This window comes from Thalassophryne amazonica, chromosome 14 (genome assembly GCF_902500255.1).
Source record: "Thalassophryne amazonica chromosome 14, fThaAma1.1, whole genome shotgun sequence".
Lineage (NCBI taxonomy): Eukaryota > Metazoa > Chordata > Actinopteri > Batrachoidiformes > Batrachoididae > Thalassophryne > Thalassophryne amazonica.
Genome location: NC_047116.1, coordinates 35,043,086 through 35,060,339, shown reverse-complemented (window position 1 = coordinate 35,060,339; position 17,254 = coordinate 35,043,086). Strand labels below are relative to the sequence as shown.

Here is a 17,254-nt window from a genome sequence, read left to right as displayed (position 1 = left end):
CTATGGCGTGATTATACAAATGTTCTCTGGCTCTCAAAAATTTCTCTGTCTCTGCCACACAGTTATGTGGAGTACCATCTAACGGTGTGGTCAATTTGGTGGCGGGATTCACCGTGTGACAACGTTGTATTGTTATTTCTGGGGCGGACAACACAACTTCATATCCAGTGCGTCTAGCTTGTGTTAAGACAAAACGTTGACTGGTTAGCAGGGCATGTAACTGATGCGACGTGTACAACGTTACTGCATGTCCCATGATTATGGATGATGCTTTTTGAAATGCAAAGGCAGCTGCTGCTAGACCCTGATAGCATGGTGGCAATCCTGTTTCAATGTTGTCAAGCTTTGTACTATAATAGGCCAATGGTTGTTTTCCTTCATTTGTTTCCTGCATTAGTACAGCACAAGCATATCCAGTTTTTTCAGTAACATACAAATGGAAAGGTTTCCCATAATCTGGGTTACCTAACGCGGGAGCAGATTGCATGTCTGTTTTTAGGGCCTCAAAAGCTCCCGTTGCCTGATCTGTCCAGACGAGGAGAGCTGCATTGCTTGTTTGCCCCACTGCTCTAATCATGGCACGCAAAGGTGCAGTTTTTATAGCATAATCACAAATCCACGGCCGACTGTACCCTGCCATCCCAAGGAATGAAAGCATCTGTCCCACTGTTTGGGGTTTGGGAGCCTTGATTATAGCCTCCACTTGGCTTGGGGCTATACATCGCGTGGTCCCACACAACTGTCTTCCCAAGTATTCTACTTGTTGTTTGCAGAACTGCAATTTGTCCTTACTTACTTTATGACCTCCATCTGCCAATGCATGCAATACAATTAATGAATCTTTTTCACACTGTTCTTGAGTCTCTGATGCAATTAGGAGATCATCCATATATTGCACCAATGTACTGGGTATATCAAGGTGTTGTAAATCTTCAGCCAGGACTTTGTTAAAGATGGCTGGGGACAGGTTCAGTCCCTGAGGTAGCCGTGTATACGTTAGCTGTTGTCCCAGAAATGTGAATGCAAACAAATGTTGTGAGTCTGGGTGCACAGGCACACTGAAATAGGCTGAACACAGATCGATTACTGTGTACCATTTTGCTCCAGCAGGGATGCTTGATAGTATAGTATGCGGGTCAGGTACTATAGGTGCATCCATTTCTATTATTGCATTGATAGGACGCAGATCATGTACCAGCCGATACTCTTTGGTATTGTTTTTAGGGATAGGATAGATAGGAGTATTGCATGGGCTTGCAGTTTTTATTAAAACTCCAGCTGCCATTAGTCCCTTAATTACTGGTTTTATGCCTTCAATAGCCTGAGGTTTTAATGGATACTGCCTTTGGTGAGGCAGTTTTGCTCCCGGTTTTACTTTTATTTTACTGGTAAGGCTGTTTTTACTAGTCCTACATCTGTTTTGCTTTTGGACCACACCACTGGTGGTATTTGCTCTAACAATTTCTCTTGTTGGGCCGATAACACCATCTGTCCCTCTGGTCTAGGATTGAGCTCCACTTTTGAGCTATAGCCTCATCATTTACTTTTAAATTAATTCGTATAAACTGCTGGTCTTTTGACAGATGTACTTGTGGACTTTCCATGTTTTGCCATTCTTCAACTTCTGAGGCTGTCTTTACCATTGGACCTAGGTCATGGGATTCGTACTTTTCTGAGACTAAAAGGGTCACATGAGGTGTGGCATTCGGCACTTGATACCATTGTCGTTCAGCTGAAGTTAGCTTGACAGAAGCTGCGGCCCCTTGGGGGCCTAAATAAATTTCTGTGGTGGTTATGTGAAGCAGCCGTTGATTCATCAATGCATCCCAGCAGCATGCATAGTCAGTTTGTTCTTGTTTGGCATCGAACATCAGGGTGACATGTAAAGGTAAACTAGATGTACATAGTGTCAGTGTGAATTTGCCCTCCACATCCATGCCTTGGTCCTCTTCACGAGTTCCTAATACAAATTGTCCAGCTGTCTTCCCCATATCATGACGTTTATATGGGGGTGGCTCTGCTTCCCAGCTCGGTGCACTGGCTTTAGTCTCTTTGGATCTTTCCTCTGTCATTTTTTCTCTTTTCTGCTGTAGCCTCTGTGCTTCCTGCTTGAACAAGGCCAAAACTTCTTTTTCTTCAGTGCGTTTTTTGTTGTTTTTCACGTTCTTCTGCTGATCTTTAATTTCTTTTTTCTGTATTTCTACCGCAACTGCTTCACACATCACCGCATCAAATGATCCCACCAAAGGCCATTGCCTGCCCCCATGTGACCTTTTGTGCCACTTTCTCATACATTGGTTGGCCTTAGTGCGTTTTCCTGGATATTTTCTTAGTACTAAGTCTAGCGGGGTACTTTCCCGACCTTGACCTTGAGAGTTACCCATGTAACCCTGACAAACGCTATGTGAGGTGTTTCTATGGTGTTCTGGTAGTCCCTCAGGGGCTGTCCTGATCCAGACCAATAACTTGCTGGCTGTAACACCTGTTTTGTATTTTAAACCCTTAAAAGGATTAAATTTCCAACTGCTATGCCCGTCTTCTTTTTCTTTAACTAAATATGAAAATTTACCTGTTTCCCACCGAACCTTCCTTGGGACCACAGTCAGAGTCAACCTAGGAAACAGTTCTTCACCTGGATCGGTTGGTAGTGTTACTAAATGATTTAATGGTATGCTAAGTTCTTTATTAGGGTCAGCACAAAGCAGCTCCAGCCACGGGGTTAAACCCTGATGCCACAGACGTCTTATCAGCAGCTCCCAATTAATTAGAGGGAATTGTTCTTTCTTTTGCTTCAGATTGATTACCTTAGTAATCTGCCATAATTTCTGATCGATCTCTTGTTCGTCCTGCCAATGTTCTGCTCCTACCCTGTCAAAATAGGTCCTTTCCAGCCAAAAATGTGTCCTGATTCCCTGGGTTTTGATGTCTCCGTCAGTCAAGTAATGTTCTGGGAGTATTATTTCATCATCACTTAAGTCTCCCATCAATGACTGTCCCAAGCATTGATCAGTCTGTCAGCTTTTTCATTATAATCTAAGCTTTAACTCTTTTGATTTATAACCAACTTTATTTATTTAATCCTCTTACAACCCTAACACTTCCTAATGTCTTTGCTCCCGACTTTCTATTTCCCTTCTAATTTTTATTTTATTTTATTTTATTTTTTTTTTTCTGCTTCTTCTTTCTTTTTCTGCTATGTTTGTTTATTAGTTTTCTCTCTTTGAAATAATATCTACCTTTTCTGTATTTACATAGCACTCTTCTGTCTTTTTCTTCACTGTCTCTGTTTCACACTTTCCTCTCTGCCTGTCATGCACCTCCCAAGTCCTCCTGTTGGGTCTAAATACCTCCCCCTCGTACTCTTTCACATTAATCTTGTATGTCAGCCAGCCTGCAAGTTCTCACAGCTTTACACAGATTACTCTCCACTCTCCCACACACCAATCTTCAAAAGCTTTATACACAAAAATTATTAAAAACAACTTTCTATATATCTCTATCTAGACTTCTGCCACTTTTCACTCCGCGGCTTTAAACAACCTTTTTATTCACTTAACACCAATGTGTTCTGTTTAAGCATGTATCTCTTCTTCACGTTAGACAGCTTCTCCGGCGCTGTCAGCAACTTCATATATTACTTTTTTCAAGCCCTCTTTGAGCGTACAATATTTCATTTACTTCTACGCCTTACCGCGCCTCGCGTGCGTATCCTGTGCTTAATATATTATTTTCACAAGCTCCTTTCTGAGCATACAATATTTCATTTATTTCTACGCCTTACCGCGCCTCGCGTGCGTATCCTGTGCTTAATATATTATTTTCACAAGCTCCTTTCTGAGCATACAATATTTCATTTATTTCTACGCCTTACCGCGCCTCGCGTGCGTATCCTGTGCCTTTCTGCACTTTCTTCTGCCTTTTTTTTTTTTTTCACTTACTGAGCTCCTCGTGAGCTTAATGTGCCTTTGCACTGAAAATATTCTCTTTTCTTTTCTTATAAAAAAACTCATATTACTGTGTACTTAATTACTTATTCTTCTCCCACGCCCCACAAGCGTGTATTTGGTGCCTTACTGCACTATTTTCTGCTTCATTAATTCTCATGTATTCTGCACTAACTCTCTATTTATTTTATTATTTTTTTATAGTTTTTCTCTTTTCTTAAAAAATGACGTCCTTTATTGAGCTCTTTTACTTACTGTCAGCTGTGCTTCTTTGCACTTTTCTTTCTAAATCTCTTTATCACGTACGGTATTTCTACTGCGCCCCCTCAGGCGCTTATCTTGTGCTTTCTCTGCACGTATTCTCTTGTTAAACTCTTTTTTCTCACTTATTTCACTTCAGTCTCTGTTAAACTCTTTAAATAACCTTGTATTACCTTGTATCTATTTGTCAGTATACTCCCCTAAATTAACCCCTACAGCGCATGCTATCAGCCGGCACGTTAGTAACGAATTTCAACACCAATTATTCCCCAAGCATCCAGGTTAGTTCTCCACGCACTCTTTCCGCACCAGAGTTCATGAACATTCCTGAACTTTCACTCACATAGACATTCTTTTTCCCGGGAACACACACACCTTCTGAGCATTTTATCTACAAGGCCTGATAATTTTCAATCTTATCTTTTTTTAGTCTCTTATCAATTTTCTTAGTCCAGGTTCTTTTGGGTAAGAGGCAATTAAAAAATATCACCTGTCAACTTGGGCGGAAATCCCGACTCACTCCTCCAGATCGTGCAGAAATTATAAAAGGTTTCTGCTTACCTTTTAGTCGTGATCACTGTTATTTACGGTCTGGAGGGATGAGCTGGACTGCCCCAGGCTGCCGGAATGCCCCTGGACCCTCCTGAAGCTGGCTCGCCAAGTTCTGTCGCGGCTCGTCTTTTTGGTCTTCTCAGGATGTCGTCTTTTAGATAACACAAACTAATTGCAAGTGATATGCTAGAAAGAGGACACAACACTTTAGAATAATTCAGCCTTAAGCAAGATAAAATGCACAGAGTTTTTAAGTTTATTTAAGCCTTCGACACAAAGCTTAGACAAACTGAGTCCTCTAGAGAGACTGAATAGGTGACAACCGCGCTCATCTATTTATTGGAGACCCGCGGGCATCGCTCCTCCTTCGACTTTTTTATTTATTTCATTCCCAAGACATGGTTTTCTATTGGAAGCGTCCTCTAGTGAACCCTAAGCAGGTGTTAGGCCATTATTTCAATGTGACAAACGCTCCCATTAAAACATGAAGGATTTACAACTGATTTTTTTAAAAGACCTTCAGCCACAGGTGCAGCTGGCCTGAGGCCCCCTCCGCACGTGGCCTCAGCCACACGTGCAGCTGGCCTGAGGCCCCCGCACGTGGCCTGCGGGAAAGCACCTAAAAGGCCTTGGAAAGCCCCTGACAGACTAAATGACTAATAGAGCCCTTTTTTTGGGTTGAACACCTGCTAGTTCAACCAGAGGACATACAGTTCGGATCAGGACACTTGATAGTTCATCACAGTTCAAATATGGACCTAAAAATTCTTCTACATGTTCTTTGGCAGATTGTAACCTCTTCTGCACATGTCTTTTATTTAACAGAGGGACTTTGCGGGGGATTCTTGCAAATAAATTAGCTTCACACAGGCGTCTTCTAACTGTCACAGCACTTACAGGTAACTCCAGACTGTCTTTGATCATCCTGGAGCTGATCAATGGGTGAGCCTTTGCCATTCTGGTTATTCTTCTATCCATTTTGATGGTTGTTTTCTGTTTTCTTCCACGCATCTCTGTTTTTTTTTTTTTTTTGTTGTTTTTTTTTTTTGTCCATTTTAAAGCATTGGAGATCATTGTAGATGAACAGCCTATAATTTTTTGCACCTGCGTATACGTTTTTCAACTTTTTAATCAAACTACGCTGTTCTTCTGAACAATGTCTTGAATGTTCCATTTTCCTCAGGCTTTCAAAGAGAAAAGCATGTTCAACAGGTGCTGGCTTCATCCTTAAATAGGGGACACCTGATTCACACCTGTTTGTTCCACAAAATTGACGAACTCACTGACTGAATGCCACACTACTATTATTGTGAACACCTCCTTTTCTACTTTTTTTTACTAATAGCCCAATTTCATAGCCTTAACAGTGTGCATATCATGAATGCTTGGTCTTGTTGGATTTGTGAGAATCTACTGAATCTACTGGTACCTTGTTTCCCATGTAACAATAAGAAATATACTCAAAACCTGGATTAATCTTTTTAGTCACATAGCACTACTATTATTCTGAACACTACTGTAATGTTCAGTGGCGTTTAGACCTCCAGGTGGATGTGAAGGCTTTTCCTTGCCTTCTCATGATTTTTCCATGACAGAGTACTCCATGGGTCTCCTGTGTATGTGCTTGTGCCCATATGTGTGAGGATACGAGTGCCACCCGATCAGTCCGGGTGCCACTTCACTTTCACACTCACTCTCTCAGCGGCCTGTACGGAGTTCCTCCAGCAAGTGTTCTCCCCCACCAGCACTCATTGTGTTGCATTAAATCTGTACCACAGTCACTTGTTACCTCGGAGGTGTTGTAAGATTTCACCTCATTCCTTATTAGTCTCATTTGAAAATGATTCATGAGAAGCGTTGACATTTAAAACCACATTGCGGCCCCAAAAGAAGCTTCAGTAAAGCTTCATTCAAACTGACGATTTAACAGCTACCTCCGGCTTAAATATGGGAGGAAGGAAAAAAACATACGTTTTCTTGAAAGCTGACGATGGCGACACTGCAGAGCGCGAATTTGAGGCAGATATGAAAACCAGACCGTGTCAGCCTGTCAGTCAGCATTGAGGTTTGGGATTTCTGTATCCCCTCACTCAGGCACTCGAACACCGCAAATATTTTTAGAAGGGGACTTTTCAGCCCAATGTTGTCCTGTGGTTTGTATAAAAAAAAAAAACGCTTTTATAAACCCAGGCTGCACAAGTTTTACCATGCTAAAAAAAACAAAAGAAAAACTGTAGAAACATCAGCCCTAATAGGAAATATCCCATTCAAAACCAGCATTAACTACTGGTTTACTCACAACACAAACATGCACATAGAGCTATCATATCAACCACTGAGCTTCTTGAAATCATTTTTGTAATTAAAATAATCTGCCACATTTTCATTTATTGCAAGTTTGCCAGTATTATAAACTGAAAGTGTAAATCACTTACTGTACCTCTTTGTCGGTTTCACAGCAACAGGCTCCAGAACAGGAGGTCGCCTACCTCTTTATTCCAACTCAGGCAGTTGGAGCCCTCATCGGCAAGAAGGGTCAACACATCAAGCAACTTGCCCACTTCGCCGGAGCTTCGATCAAGGTGGGTCAATGAGCACACGTACAGAAGGCGTCGATTCCTGTGAGAAGAGAAAAACAGCAGTTACCTCTTCTGATTCTGCCTTACAAGTTCAAGCAGAAGCTCGAAATTCACAATTTGGTTCATTGTGGCTTTAGCAAAGCTAATACAAACATCTTTTATTGTGTCATCTCTGGAGGGTCTAGACTTAAAGGAATGGAGCAAATGACACTGATGTAGCAATTGTAAAATTACAATGTGGAGACAGAAATAGAGTGGTCCATTTTTTTATTTGTCATTTTAGAAATGACTGATTGTCAAAGTGAAAGTAAACCACATAATTCAAAATGTCATTTTATACTAACTTAAAACATACTGTAATTATTACTTTTTAATTAAAAAAACAATTCAGTAATTTAAAAAAACAGTTTTTTAGCATATGGAGTTCAACACAAAACACTGAACCTCTAAACTGCTCAACCACTGGCCCCTTCAATTCCACACAAATATAAAATAAAGCTCCAGAAAGATGAAGAAGTGGAGTCATATACTGGGCTGTAAACTTGTAAAATACAGGGATTACATTCCTCCGTTGCTACAATGGATTTCCGTCAATTGGGCTGCCAAAAGGCAAGTTTGCCTTTTATCGCGTTTGTAACGTTTTTAAGTTTAGATTTTTAGAATAACGACTGTGTTTTCGTTTTGTTCTGGTTTTTTTCCCCTCGTGGCAGCGAGTCCCTGTCTGCCTGTTTCACTTTGAAGGAAGGGGAGGAGGGCGGTGTGTTTGAGTGTCTCACAGCGCGGTGACGACTGACACAGCGAGCAGAGTGCAGAGTTTTACAAACATATATTAAAACTTTTCTTTTTTTCAAAGTTTGTCTCTCTGAGTGTCCTTGCTATGGTTAAATTAAAAACAGTGCTGCAGACCCACGATGTGTAACAACAAACACGAAAGCTTTTGTTCCTAAAATATTTCAGAAGACGACATAACACAAAATGCGCTCATAAAACCTTCGCACCTCTTAATCAGGTTTTGCTTTCCATATAAATACACAAATTCTTGATTGTACTCATAATAATAATTTTAGCAACTAAAATGTTTAAATCAGTATAACTCAGGGCCGAATGTTTACTATAGTTCTGGACTAAGTTTAATTGATGATCCATATAAAAATAAGTTTAGTTCATTCAACTTTTCTGCAGTGGGATGTGAAGCAATATCTTTTTTTAATGTAATGTCTAAGCTTGGGCATTACTGGGTCTGTTTGGGGTTCTAGCTTTAAAATCAGATCCGTTAGGATGAGGGAAGCCAAAAATATGAAAATGATTACAGCTGTTATGGTTAGTCGTCTTATCAAACAAACATGTCGTTGTGATATCAGTTTTAGTTAAAGGCAAAGAAAAGGTGAAAATGTACAAAAGAAAATAACAATGCAATACACATTAAGCAGTACAACTAAATGGAGAGGGATCTGGGTTAGAAAATAGTCTAGTTGCTCTAGGGGTTGGTAAGGTTAGACCTTACTTGTGTGAAGCGCCTTGAGGCAACTTTGTTGTGATTTTGCGCCATTTCAGATCTTGGCTAGTGGCTACAGTCCTGAGATTTTAATTAGTATTGAATGAAGTTGTTGGGGAAAGTGTAGTGACACGGACCCACAACAGGGGGCGCAAATGAACGGTCAATAGATGAGCCAAAAGCTAACAATTTAATGTTGTGAATGTGCACAATGATTATACAGACAATCACAGAATCTGATAGCAGTCAATACACCAAGGTGACGTGTGGGCAGGCTCGAGGATAGAAGACGTCTGCCCTGAGAAGAGCCGGGACCACACGATTTCCACCGCCACAGAACCTGGTGAATACTGGAGCCGCCAAGTCCCGAATTCCCAGGTGATCACCGTCCCCAACTGTTGGATCTGGTACTGCTGGCGAGGAGCACAAACAGTGAGATGTGGGTGTGTGCACACCCAATAACAAAAACAGTCAGAAGGTGGATAGTCACCTCCACCTCTAATCACACACTCGTGCAGCTCCTGTTAAACCACTTATCTGGTTTGGGTGTGAAGCGAAGCCGTCGCTGTTCACACCAAACGCCAATCCAGCAGATAAGGCACACCACAGGAAAACGGCTGCAAAAGAGTTCAGACTGTGACACAGTTTTAGATACAGCAGAGAATTACCTTCACAGGTAGATGATATCTCGGCAACGAGGTGGAGATGATGTCCGGTCTTTATGGAGTGAGATGATGTAGTGTCCGTGGCGGCAGCGCCCTCTCGTGACTGAAGCCCGCACTTCAGGCAGGGCGCCCTCTGGTGGTGGGCCAGCAGTACCTCCTCTTCTGGCGGCCCACACAACAGAAGTAGAAGCTCTGGAAAAGCTGTCCCCTTAAAATTTGTTTATCCTGAAGTATACTCAACAAAAATATAAATGCAACACTTTTGGTTTTGCTCCCATTTTGTATGAGATGAACTCAAAGATCTAAAACTTTTTCCACATACACAATATCACCATTTCCCTCAAATATTGTTCACAAACCAGTCTAAATCTGTGATAGTGAGCACTTCTCCTTTGCTGAGATAATCCATCCCACCTCACAGGTGTGCCATATCAAGATGCTGATTAGACACCATGATTAGTGCACAGGTGTGCCTTAGACTGCCCACAATAAAAGGCCACTCTGAAAGGTGCAGTTTTGTTTTATTGGGGGGGGGGGGGGGGATACCAGTCAGTATCTGGTGTGACCACCATTTGCCTCATGCAGTGCAACACATCTCCTTCGCATCATCCGTGAAGAGAACACCTCACCAACGTGCCAAACGGCAGCGAATGTGAGCATTTGCCCACTCAAATCGGTTACGACGACGAACTGGAGTCAGGTCGAGACCCCGATGAGGACGGCGAGCATGCAGATGAGCTTCCCTGAGACGGTTTCTGACAGTTTGTGCAGAAATTCTTTGGTTATGCAAACCGATTGTTCCAGCAACTGTCCGAGTGGCTGGTCTCAGACGATCTTGGAGGTGAACATGCTGGATGTGGAGGTCCTGGGCTGGTGTGGTTACACGTGGTCTGCGGTTGTGAAGCTGGTTGGATGTAGTGCCAAATTCTCTGAAACGCCTTTGGAGATGGCTTATGGTAGAGAAATGAACATTCAATACACGAGCAACAGCTCTGGTTGACATTCCTGCTGTCAGCATGCCAATTGCACGCTCCCTCAAATCTTGCGACATCTGTGGCATTGTGCTGTGTGATAAAACTGCATCTTTCAGAGTGGCCTTTTATTGTGGACAGTCTAAGGCACACGTGAACTAATCATGGTGTTTAATCAGCATCTTGATATGGCACGCCTGTGAGGTGGGATGGATCATCTCAGCAAAGGAGAAGTGCTCACTATCACAGATTTAGACTGGTTTGTGAACAATATTTGAGAGAAATGGTGATATTGTATATGTGGAAAAAGTTTTAGATCTTTGAGTTCATCGCATACAAAATGGGAGCAAAACCAAAAGTGTTGCGTTTATATTTTTGTTGAGTGTATTTAAATAATGTGTAGGTTAAAGTCTTTCTATAATATGATGCTACATTAGAAAAGAGCTGTCTCCACCTTGTTTTACCTTAAACACTAGGACATGAGCACCAAAGGGTTTCTATAAAAAGGAAAGCCCTCGTCACACATAGCAAGAATGTGGAGGACCCATTCCGACACAGCAAATATTGCCATTATCCGACCCAGTCCGGAGGAAAAGGGGCGTGGTTCAAAAGCATCTGGACTGCCTTGTCCACACCTGCACGATGGCATCCAAAGCGTGTTTAGCAGTGCTTAATTTGTAAAGTGGGAGGTCCCGGAGCGCAGAGGATGGGTGGCACCGGTGCAGAAAAAAAAAAAGAAGGGGGGGGTGTCTTGCGAACAACGCTGTGCGCCACACCGAAAATAAACTAGCCATGTATTGTAGGCCTAACACTAGTCACACCAAATCCGGATAGAGTACAAATTCCTCAGTGGTCCCTCGTTTATCGCGGGAGGTACGTTCTCCGCGTTCACACCGGGCGCGACGCGAGCGACTGCAGCCACAGGTTGCCATGTAATCCCTATGTAAGGACGCGTTTTGGCGCCAAACCGCGCAGCGCGATGCGAGTGAAGCGATTTTGAGCGTTTTGCGCGTTTGTGGCGCGATATTGCATCGCGTCACGTCGTGTTGCCCTCCTCCCCAAGTTTAAAAATCTGAACTTTTTCATCTCGTCACGCCGCGATGACCAATCAGGGACTGAATATGTAGTGACGTGGAGATGTCTGGAGTTTGACTGAAGATGTGAACATGTCCTGTCTCTGGTAGCAGCCTAGTCTCTTTTGTCCTTTATTTCACAATCATGACAGAGTTTTTGGAGCGAGCAGCAGCCCCACAGCAGTGGGAGGGGAGTTTCTTTTTTTTTTTACGTACGCGCGCGAGGGAATCATCCATGGAGATTATTTTACTTATTAACTACACAGATGTATAATAAAGCAAATGGTGACTGGTTTCTAAAGACAATCATGACAGTTTTTGGAGCGAGCAGCAGCCCCACAGCAGCGGGAGCGGAGTTTCTTTTTCTTTTTTTTTACGTGCGCGCGCGAGGGTCCATGGAGATTATTTTACTTATTAACTACACAGATGTATAATAAAGCAAATGGTGACTGGTTTCTAAAGACAATTATGACAGAGGTTTTTTGGGAAAGAGCGAGGAGCAGCCTCACAGCAAGCCGCAGAGTTTCGTTCTTTCTTTCTTTTTTTTTTTTTTTCTTGTTACGTGCGCGCGCGAGCGAGTCGTCTGTGTGGAGAATATTTTATTAATTAACTACACAGATGTATAATAAAACAAATGGTGACTGGTTTCTAAACACAATTATAACAGAGTTTTTTTGGGGAAGAGCGAGCTGCAGCAAGCAGCGGAGTTTCTTTTTTTTTTTTTTTTATTGTTTACATGTGCGCGCGTGAACGGGACAGTTGGTCCTCAAACTGGGTCCCGCAGAGGCGGAAAGACCACTGAAAGCGGCCGTCATCCAGACGCAGCTCCTGCAGCTAATAATTATACTCTCTGTATTGGGAGCTGTTCACAACAACTCGCTCCCTGTGACAAAGGTCCATCATGATGACTTGACGCTGAGCGGAATGGAAGCTCCTCCTATTTGATGACGCACCGGGGTGAATTTTCGCAGCGAAAGTCCACCCAAGCAGAGTGATACACCGGGCGGAAATCCGCGAAGTAGCGCTATTTTTTACACTTATTATAGATGTTTTAAGGCTGTAAAACCCGCATTAAAACAGGCATTAACATTTTCTCACTTTTCTCTCTTGTGTAAACACTCTTTTTTCATCTGTGCAAGAAGATTATAAACAGACATATGCAGAACACAATGCGCGTGCTCTCCCTTCACACACTGCCTCCGGGGTACGGATGCGGGACCCGCAAAGAATCCAAGTCCTCTCTCGGTGTCCACGGAGCTCTGCGGCTACGGTCAACATCCGGATCAAAACAGCGAGCGTAGCCTCTGGACCTGTTGCCAGATTTGGCGCAATTCCGCACAGCAGACAGGAGGGTGGCGGTGTGATTGGCAGTGAGAGCAATCGCGGTGATTTTTTTTTTTAATATTTTGTTAGTCAAGAGAGGTGGCAGATCACGGATCCAGTATAAATAGCTGGCGGAGCCAACGTCAGAGGTTCCGGAGCACGCGTCCGAGGTTCCGGAGCGCGCTCCGTCTTGCTCCCCCTCAAATTAAGCCCTGGTGTTTAGACAGCAGGTGGATGACACAGATTGCTGTCAGACGGCCATAAAAGGTACTGCAGTCTGCCTGATCTCCAACAGTTTGCAGGGCAGATCGGATCGCTGTTTTCCAGCATGTTTGTTTGTGCATGACACACCTGCACTCCGTGCACATACATGGGGCTGTAATTATCACTCAGGTGTGTGTGTGTGTGTGTGTGTGTGTGTGTGTGTGTGTGCGCGCTCGCATGCACATATACACTGCCTGGTCCACTAAGCATGTGCGGGACACACGTGGACAAGTGGAGAGCTTTTGCTCCAAAGTTTTCTGGCAGTTGGGTCGTTCAGTCCCTCAGACAGAGCCTTTTCAAGGAACCTTCTTTTTTCTTGTCTGCACATGTCAGCAGCAGAACACAACTCTGGACACCGCGATGGTTGGATTATCACATGGAATTATTTTTTTTTTTCTTTTGGTTGAGAGGATTCTAACCGCAGGCTGCTATCCTCGTCTGTGAAACATCCCTGGACTACTGTTGGAGGTAAGATGCATGTGCATTAATGGTGTAACAGCCTGCCACAAGCTCCATGTGATGATCTCCTCAAAAGTTAGAAGGCGGACATTTATTACAACGCGTGAGTTCCATCCGACTGAGCCTGATGGACACAATGGTAAACATACCACTGTCCCAGCTTTTTTGAAACATGTTGCAGGCATCCATTTCAAAATGAGCAAATATTTGCACAAAAACAATAAAGTTTATCAGTTTGAACATTAAATATCTTGTCTTTGTGGCGTATTCAGTTGGTTGAAGAGGATTTGCAAATCATTGTATTCTGTTTTTATTTACATTTTACACAACGTACCAACTTAATTGGAATTGGGGTTGTAATAATAATCTGAAAAGATCTGTTACTTTACATGCATTATTTTTTCTTTAATAAAATAGAAAAATTCTCTGTAGCACATTTATTGTTCTTTAGACAATTAACATTTGGAAATTGTAAATTTTGTTTTTTACTGTCATACTAATGAAGAAAGAAAAAACCACCACAAATGTAGTACAACCCCTGGCAAAAATTATGGAATCACCGGCCTCGGAGGATGTTCATTCAGTTGTTTAATTTTGTAGAAAAAAAGCAGATCACAGACATGACACAAAACTAAAGTCATTTCAAATGGCAACTTTCTGGCTTTAAGAAACACTATAAGAAATCAGGGAAAAAAAATTGTGGCAGTCAGTAACGGTTACTTTTTTAGACCAAGCAGAGGGAAAAAAATATGGAATCACTCAATTCTGAGGAAGAAGTTATGAAATCATGAAAAACAAAAGAACGCTCCAACATATCACTAGTATTTTGTTGCACCACCTCTGGCTTTTATAACAGCTTGCAGTCTCTGAGGCATGGACTTAATGATTGACAAACAGTACTCTTCATCAATCTGGCTCCAACTTTCTCTGATTGCTGTTGCCAGATCAGCTTTGCAGGTTGGAGCCTTGTCATGGACCATTTTCTTCAACTTCCACCAAAGATTGTCAATTGGATTAAGATCCGGACTATTTGCAGGCCATGACATTGACCCTATGTGTCTTTTTGCAAGGAATGTTTTCACAGTTTTTGCTCTATGGCAAGATGCATTATCATCTTGAAAAATGATTTCATAATCCCCAAACATCCTTTCAATTGATGGGATAAGAAAAGTGTCCAAAATATCAACGTAAACTTGTGCATTTATTGATGATGTATTGACAGCCATCTCCCCAGTGCCTTTACTTGACATGCAGCCCCATATCATCAATGACTGTGGAAATTTACATGTTCTCTTCAGGCAGTCATCTTTATAAATCTCATTGGAATAGCACCAAACAAAATTTCCAGCATCATCACCTTGCCCAATGCAGATTTGAGATTCATCACTGAATATGACTTTCATCCAGTCATCCACAGTCCACGATTGCTTTTCCTTAGCCCATTGTAACCTTGTTTTTTCTGTTTAGGTGTTAATGATGGCTTTCATTTAGCTTTTCTGTATGTAATCCCATTTCCTTTAGGCGGTTTCTTACAGTTCGGTTACAGACGTTGACTCCAGTTTCCTCCCATTCGTTCCTCATTTGTTTTGTTGTGCATTTTCAATTTTTGAGACATATTGCTTTAAGTTTTCTGTCTTGACGCTTTGATGTCTTCTTTGGTCTACCAGTATGTTTGCCTTTAACAACCTTCCCATGTTGTTTGTATTTGGTCCAGAGTTTAGACACAGCTGACTGTGAACAACCATCTTTTGCAACATTGCGTGATGATTTACCCTCTTTTAAGAGTTTGATAATCCTCTCCTTTCTTAAATTGACATCTCTCGTGTTAGAGCCATGATTCATGTCAGTCCACTTGGTGCAACAGCTCTCCAAGATGTGATCACTCCTTTTTAGATGCAGACTAACAAGCAGATCTGATTTGATGCAGGTGTTAGTTTTGGGGATGAAAATTTACAGGGTGATTCCATAATTTATTCCTCAGAATTGAGTGAGTCCATATTTTTTTTCCCTCTGCTTGATCTAAAAAAAAAGTAACCGTTACTGACTGCCACAATTTTTTTTCTTGATTTCTTATAGTGTTTCTTAAAGCCAGAAAGTTGCCATTTGAAATGACTTTAGGTTTGTGTCATGTCTGTGATCTGCTTTTTTTTCTACAAAATTAAACAACTGAATGAACATCCTCCGAGGCCGGTGATTCCATAATTTTTGCCGGTTGTTGTATTCACAGTTATTCAAAGCCACCATATGTTTACCAGAATAAAGAGCTTGAATCATTTAAAAAAATTTCAAAGTGTGGTTACAAAAAAGACATGATGAGTGACTTCCAGATGCCAGATGTATACATTATCTGTTGTAAAGCTTTTACTGAGAGCTGAGGTGATGTAATCTATGTGGAACTCTGAGTTAGTTGAGTCAGCAGTAATTTACAGACCACAACTGAGAATGTTAGTTTTTTCATGGTCTAAAACAGACTGTTAGTGGATGACTAGTAAGCTGAGCATTTCAGAAAGCCCCTCTGCAGAAGCTTGACAGCTGGCCAACCTGCTCTCATCACACCACCTTAAGGTGTTTCATTTTGTTTGAAGGAATTCTCGGGAAGACACGGTGGTCAAATACATATTACGTGATCACAGAGCCGGATCACCTAATCTCACTGTTTCTTTTTCTTTTTTTTCTTTTTTTTTGTCATTTTCAATGCTGTTTGTACTTCAGATCGCCCCAGCAGAGAGCCCAGATGTTACTGAGAGGATGGTTACCATTACAGGAACCCCAGAGGCCCAGTTTAAGGTAAAAAAATAAAATAAAATAAAAATACTAGTATGTGTGAATATTCTTTAAAAATTAGATTGGGAAAAACTTTCTAATTCCTAAACATGACAGCACAGTACATTATGTGCTCGGCAAATGATTTAGGTTAATTTAATGTGCGTAACACTTTCTTTTAAGAAAAACAGCTAAATATATTTATAAATTAATATAAATGTGACCTCTTTTCTCCTTTAAAATGGATAATTTCTTAGTCATGACACAACTTTTGGGTGAAAAAAATATACAATTTATAATTGTAGCTTTCTACTACTGTTTAAGAGGTAGGAACTGAGGGCTCGGTCACACGGCATACAACAATTCCTGTATGAAGGAAAAAAGTTAAAAAAAGTCACAAATCATTGAAAAAAGGTGGACGAATGAGCTTTATCACCGAATAGCCTGCAAGTCAAGAGTGCATAATGGACGAAAGAGGAACAAAACGAAACCGAAGCTAACGTCGATCTCCACGCTTTTAACGAAACGCGCCTGGAGCCACTGCTGGGGCAGTGTGTGTCTGCATTCTCCTCTGCTTTCCATGACTCAGTGCTGGGACGGAGCTCTAGCACCTGAGTCCTAGAGAAACTGCAAACAGAAGCGCGTGATCCAACCCACTGTGGAGATCTGTGCGCACGTCGGTGGATCCACCTGTTCTGGTTCCTCGTCCAGAACAAAAGAGGTATCATCTCTTTCATCATCAGAATGCTCACTGTCTGATGACACGCTGCATGCTTCATCTTCCTCCAATTAAAAAAAATGCTGGTGTGCCGTGGTGCTGATCTATCACTGTATTGCACTACTGGGCCATATATATTGATTTATAACAGAAAACTGTCAAAAGGGGGAATAAGTGTAAAGATGAT

The 17,254-nt window shown here is 41.9% G+C and overlaps 1 protein-coding gene across 1 annotated transcript in view; it reads left to right on the top strand.

Moving 5' to 3' along the window:
* Positions 1-17,254, top strand: part of igf2bp2a (insulin-like growth factor 2 mRNA binding protein 2a) — a 216,242-nt gene that overhangs the window by 187,860 nt on the left and 11,128 nt on the right. Inside the window, exons 12-13 of the mRNA XM_034187013.1 lie at positions 7,217-7,339; positions 16,299-16,373. Coding sequence (XP_034042904.1) covers positions 7,217-7,339; positions 16,299-16,373 — 198 coding nt within the window. The remainder of the gene's footprint in view (positions 1-7,216; positions 7,340-16,298; positions 16,374-17,254) is intronic.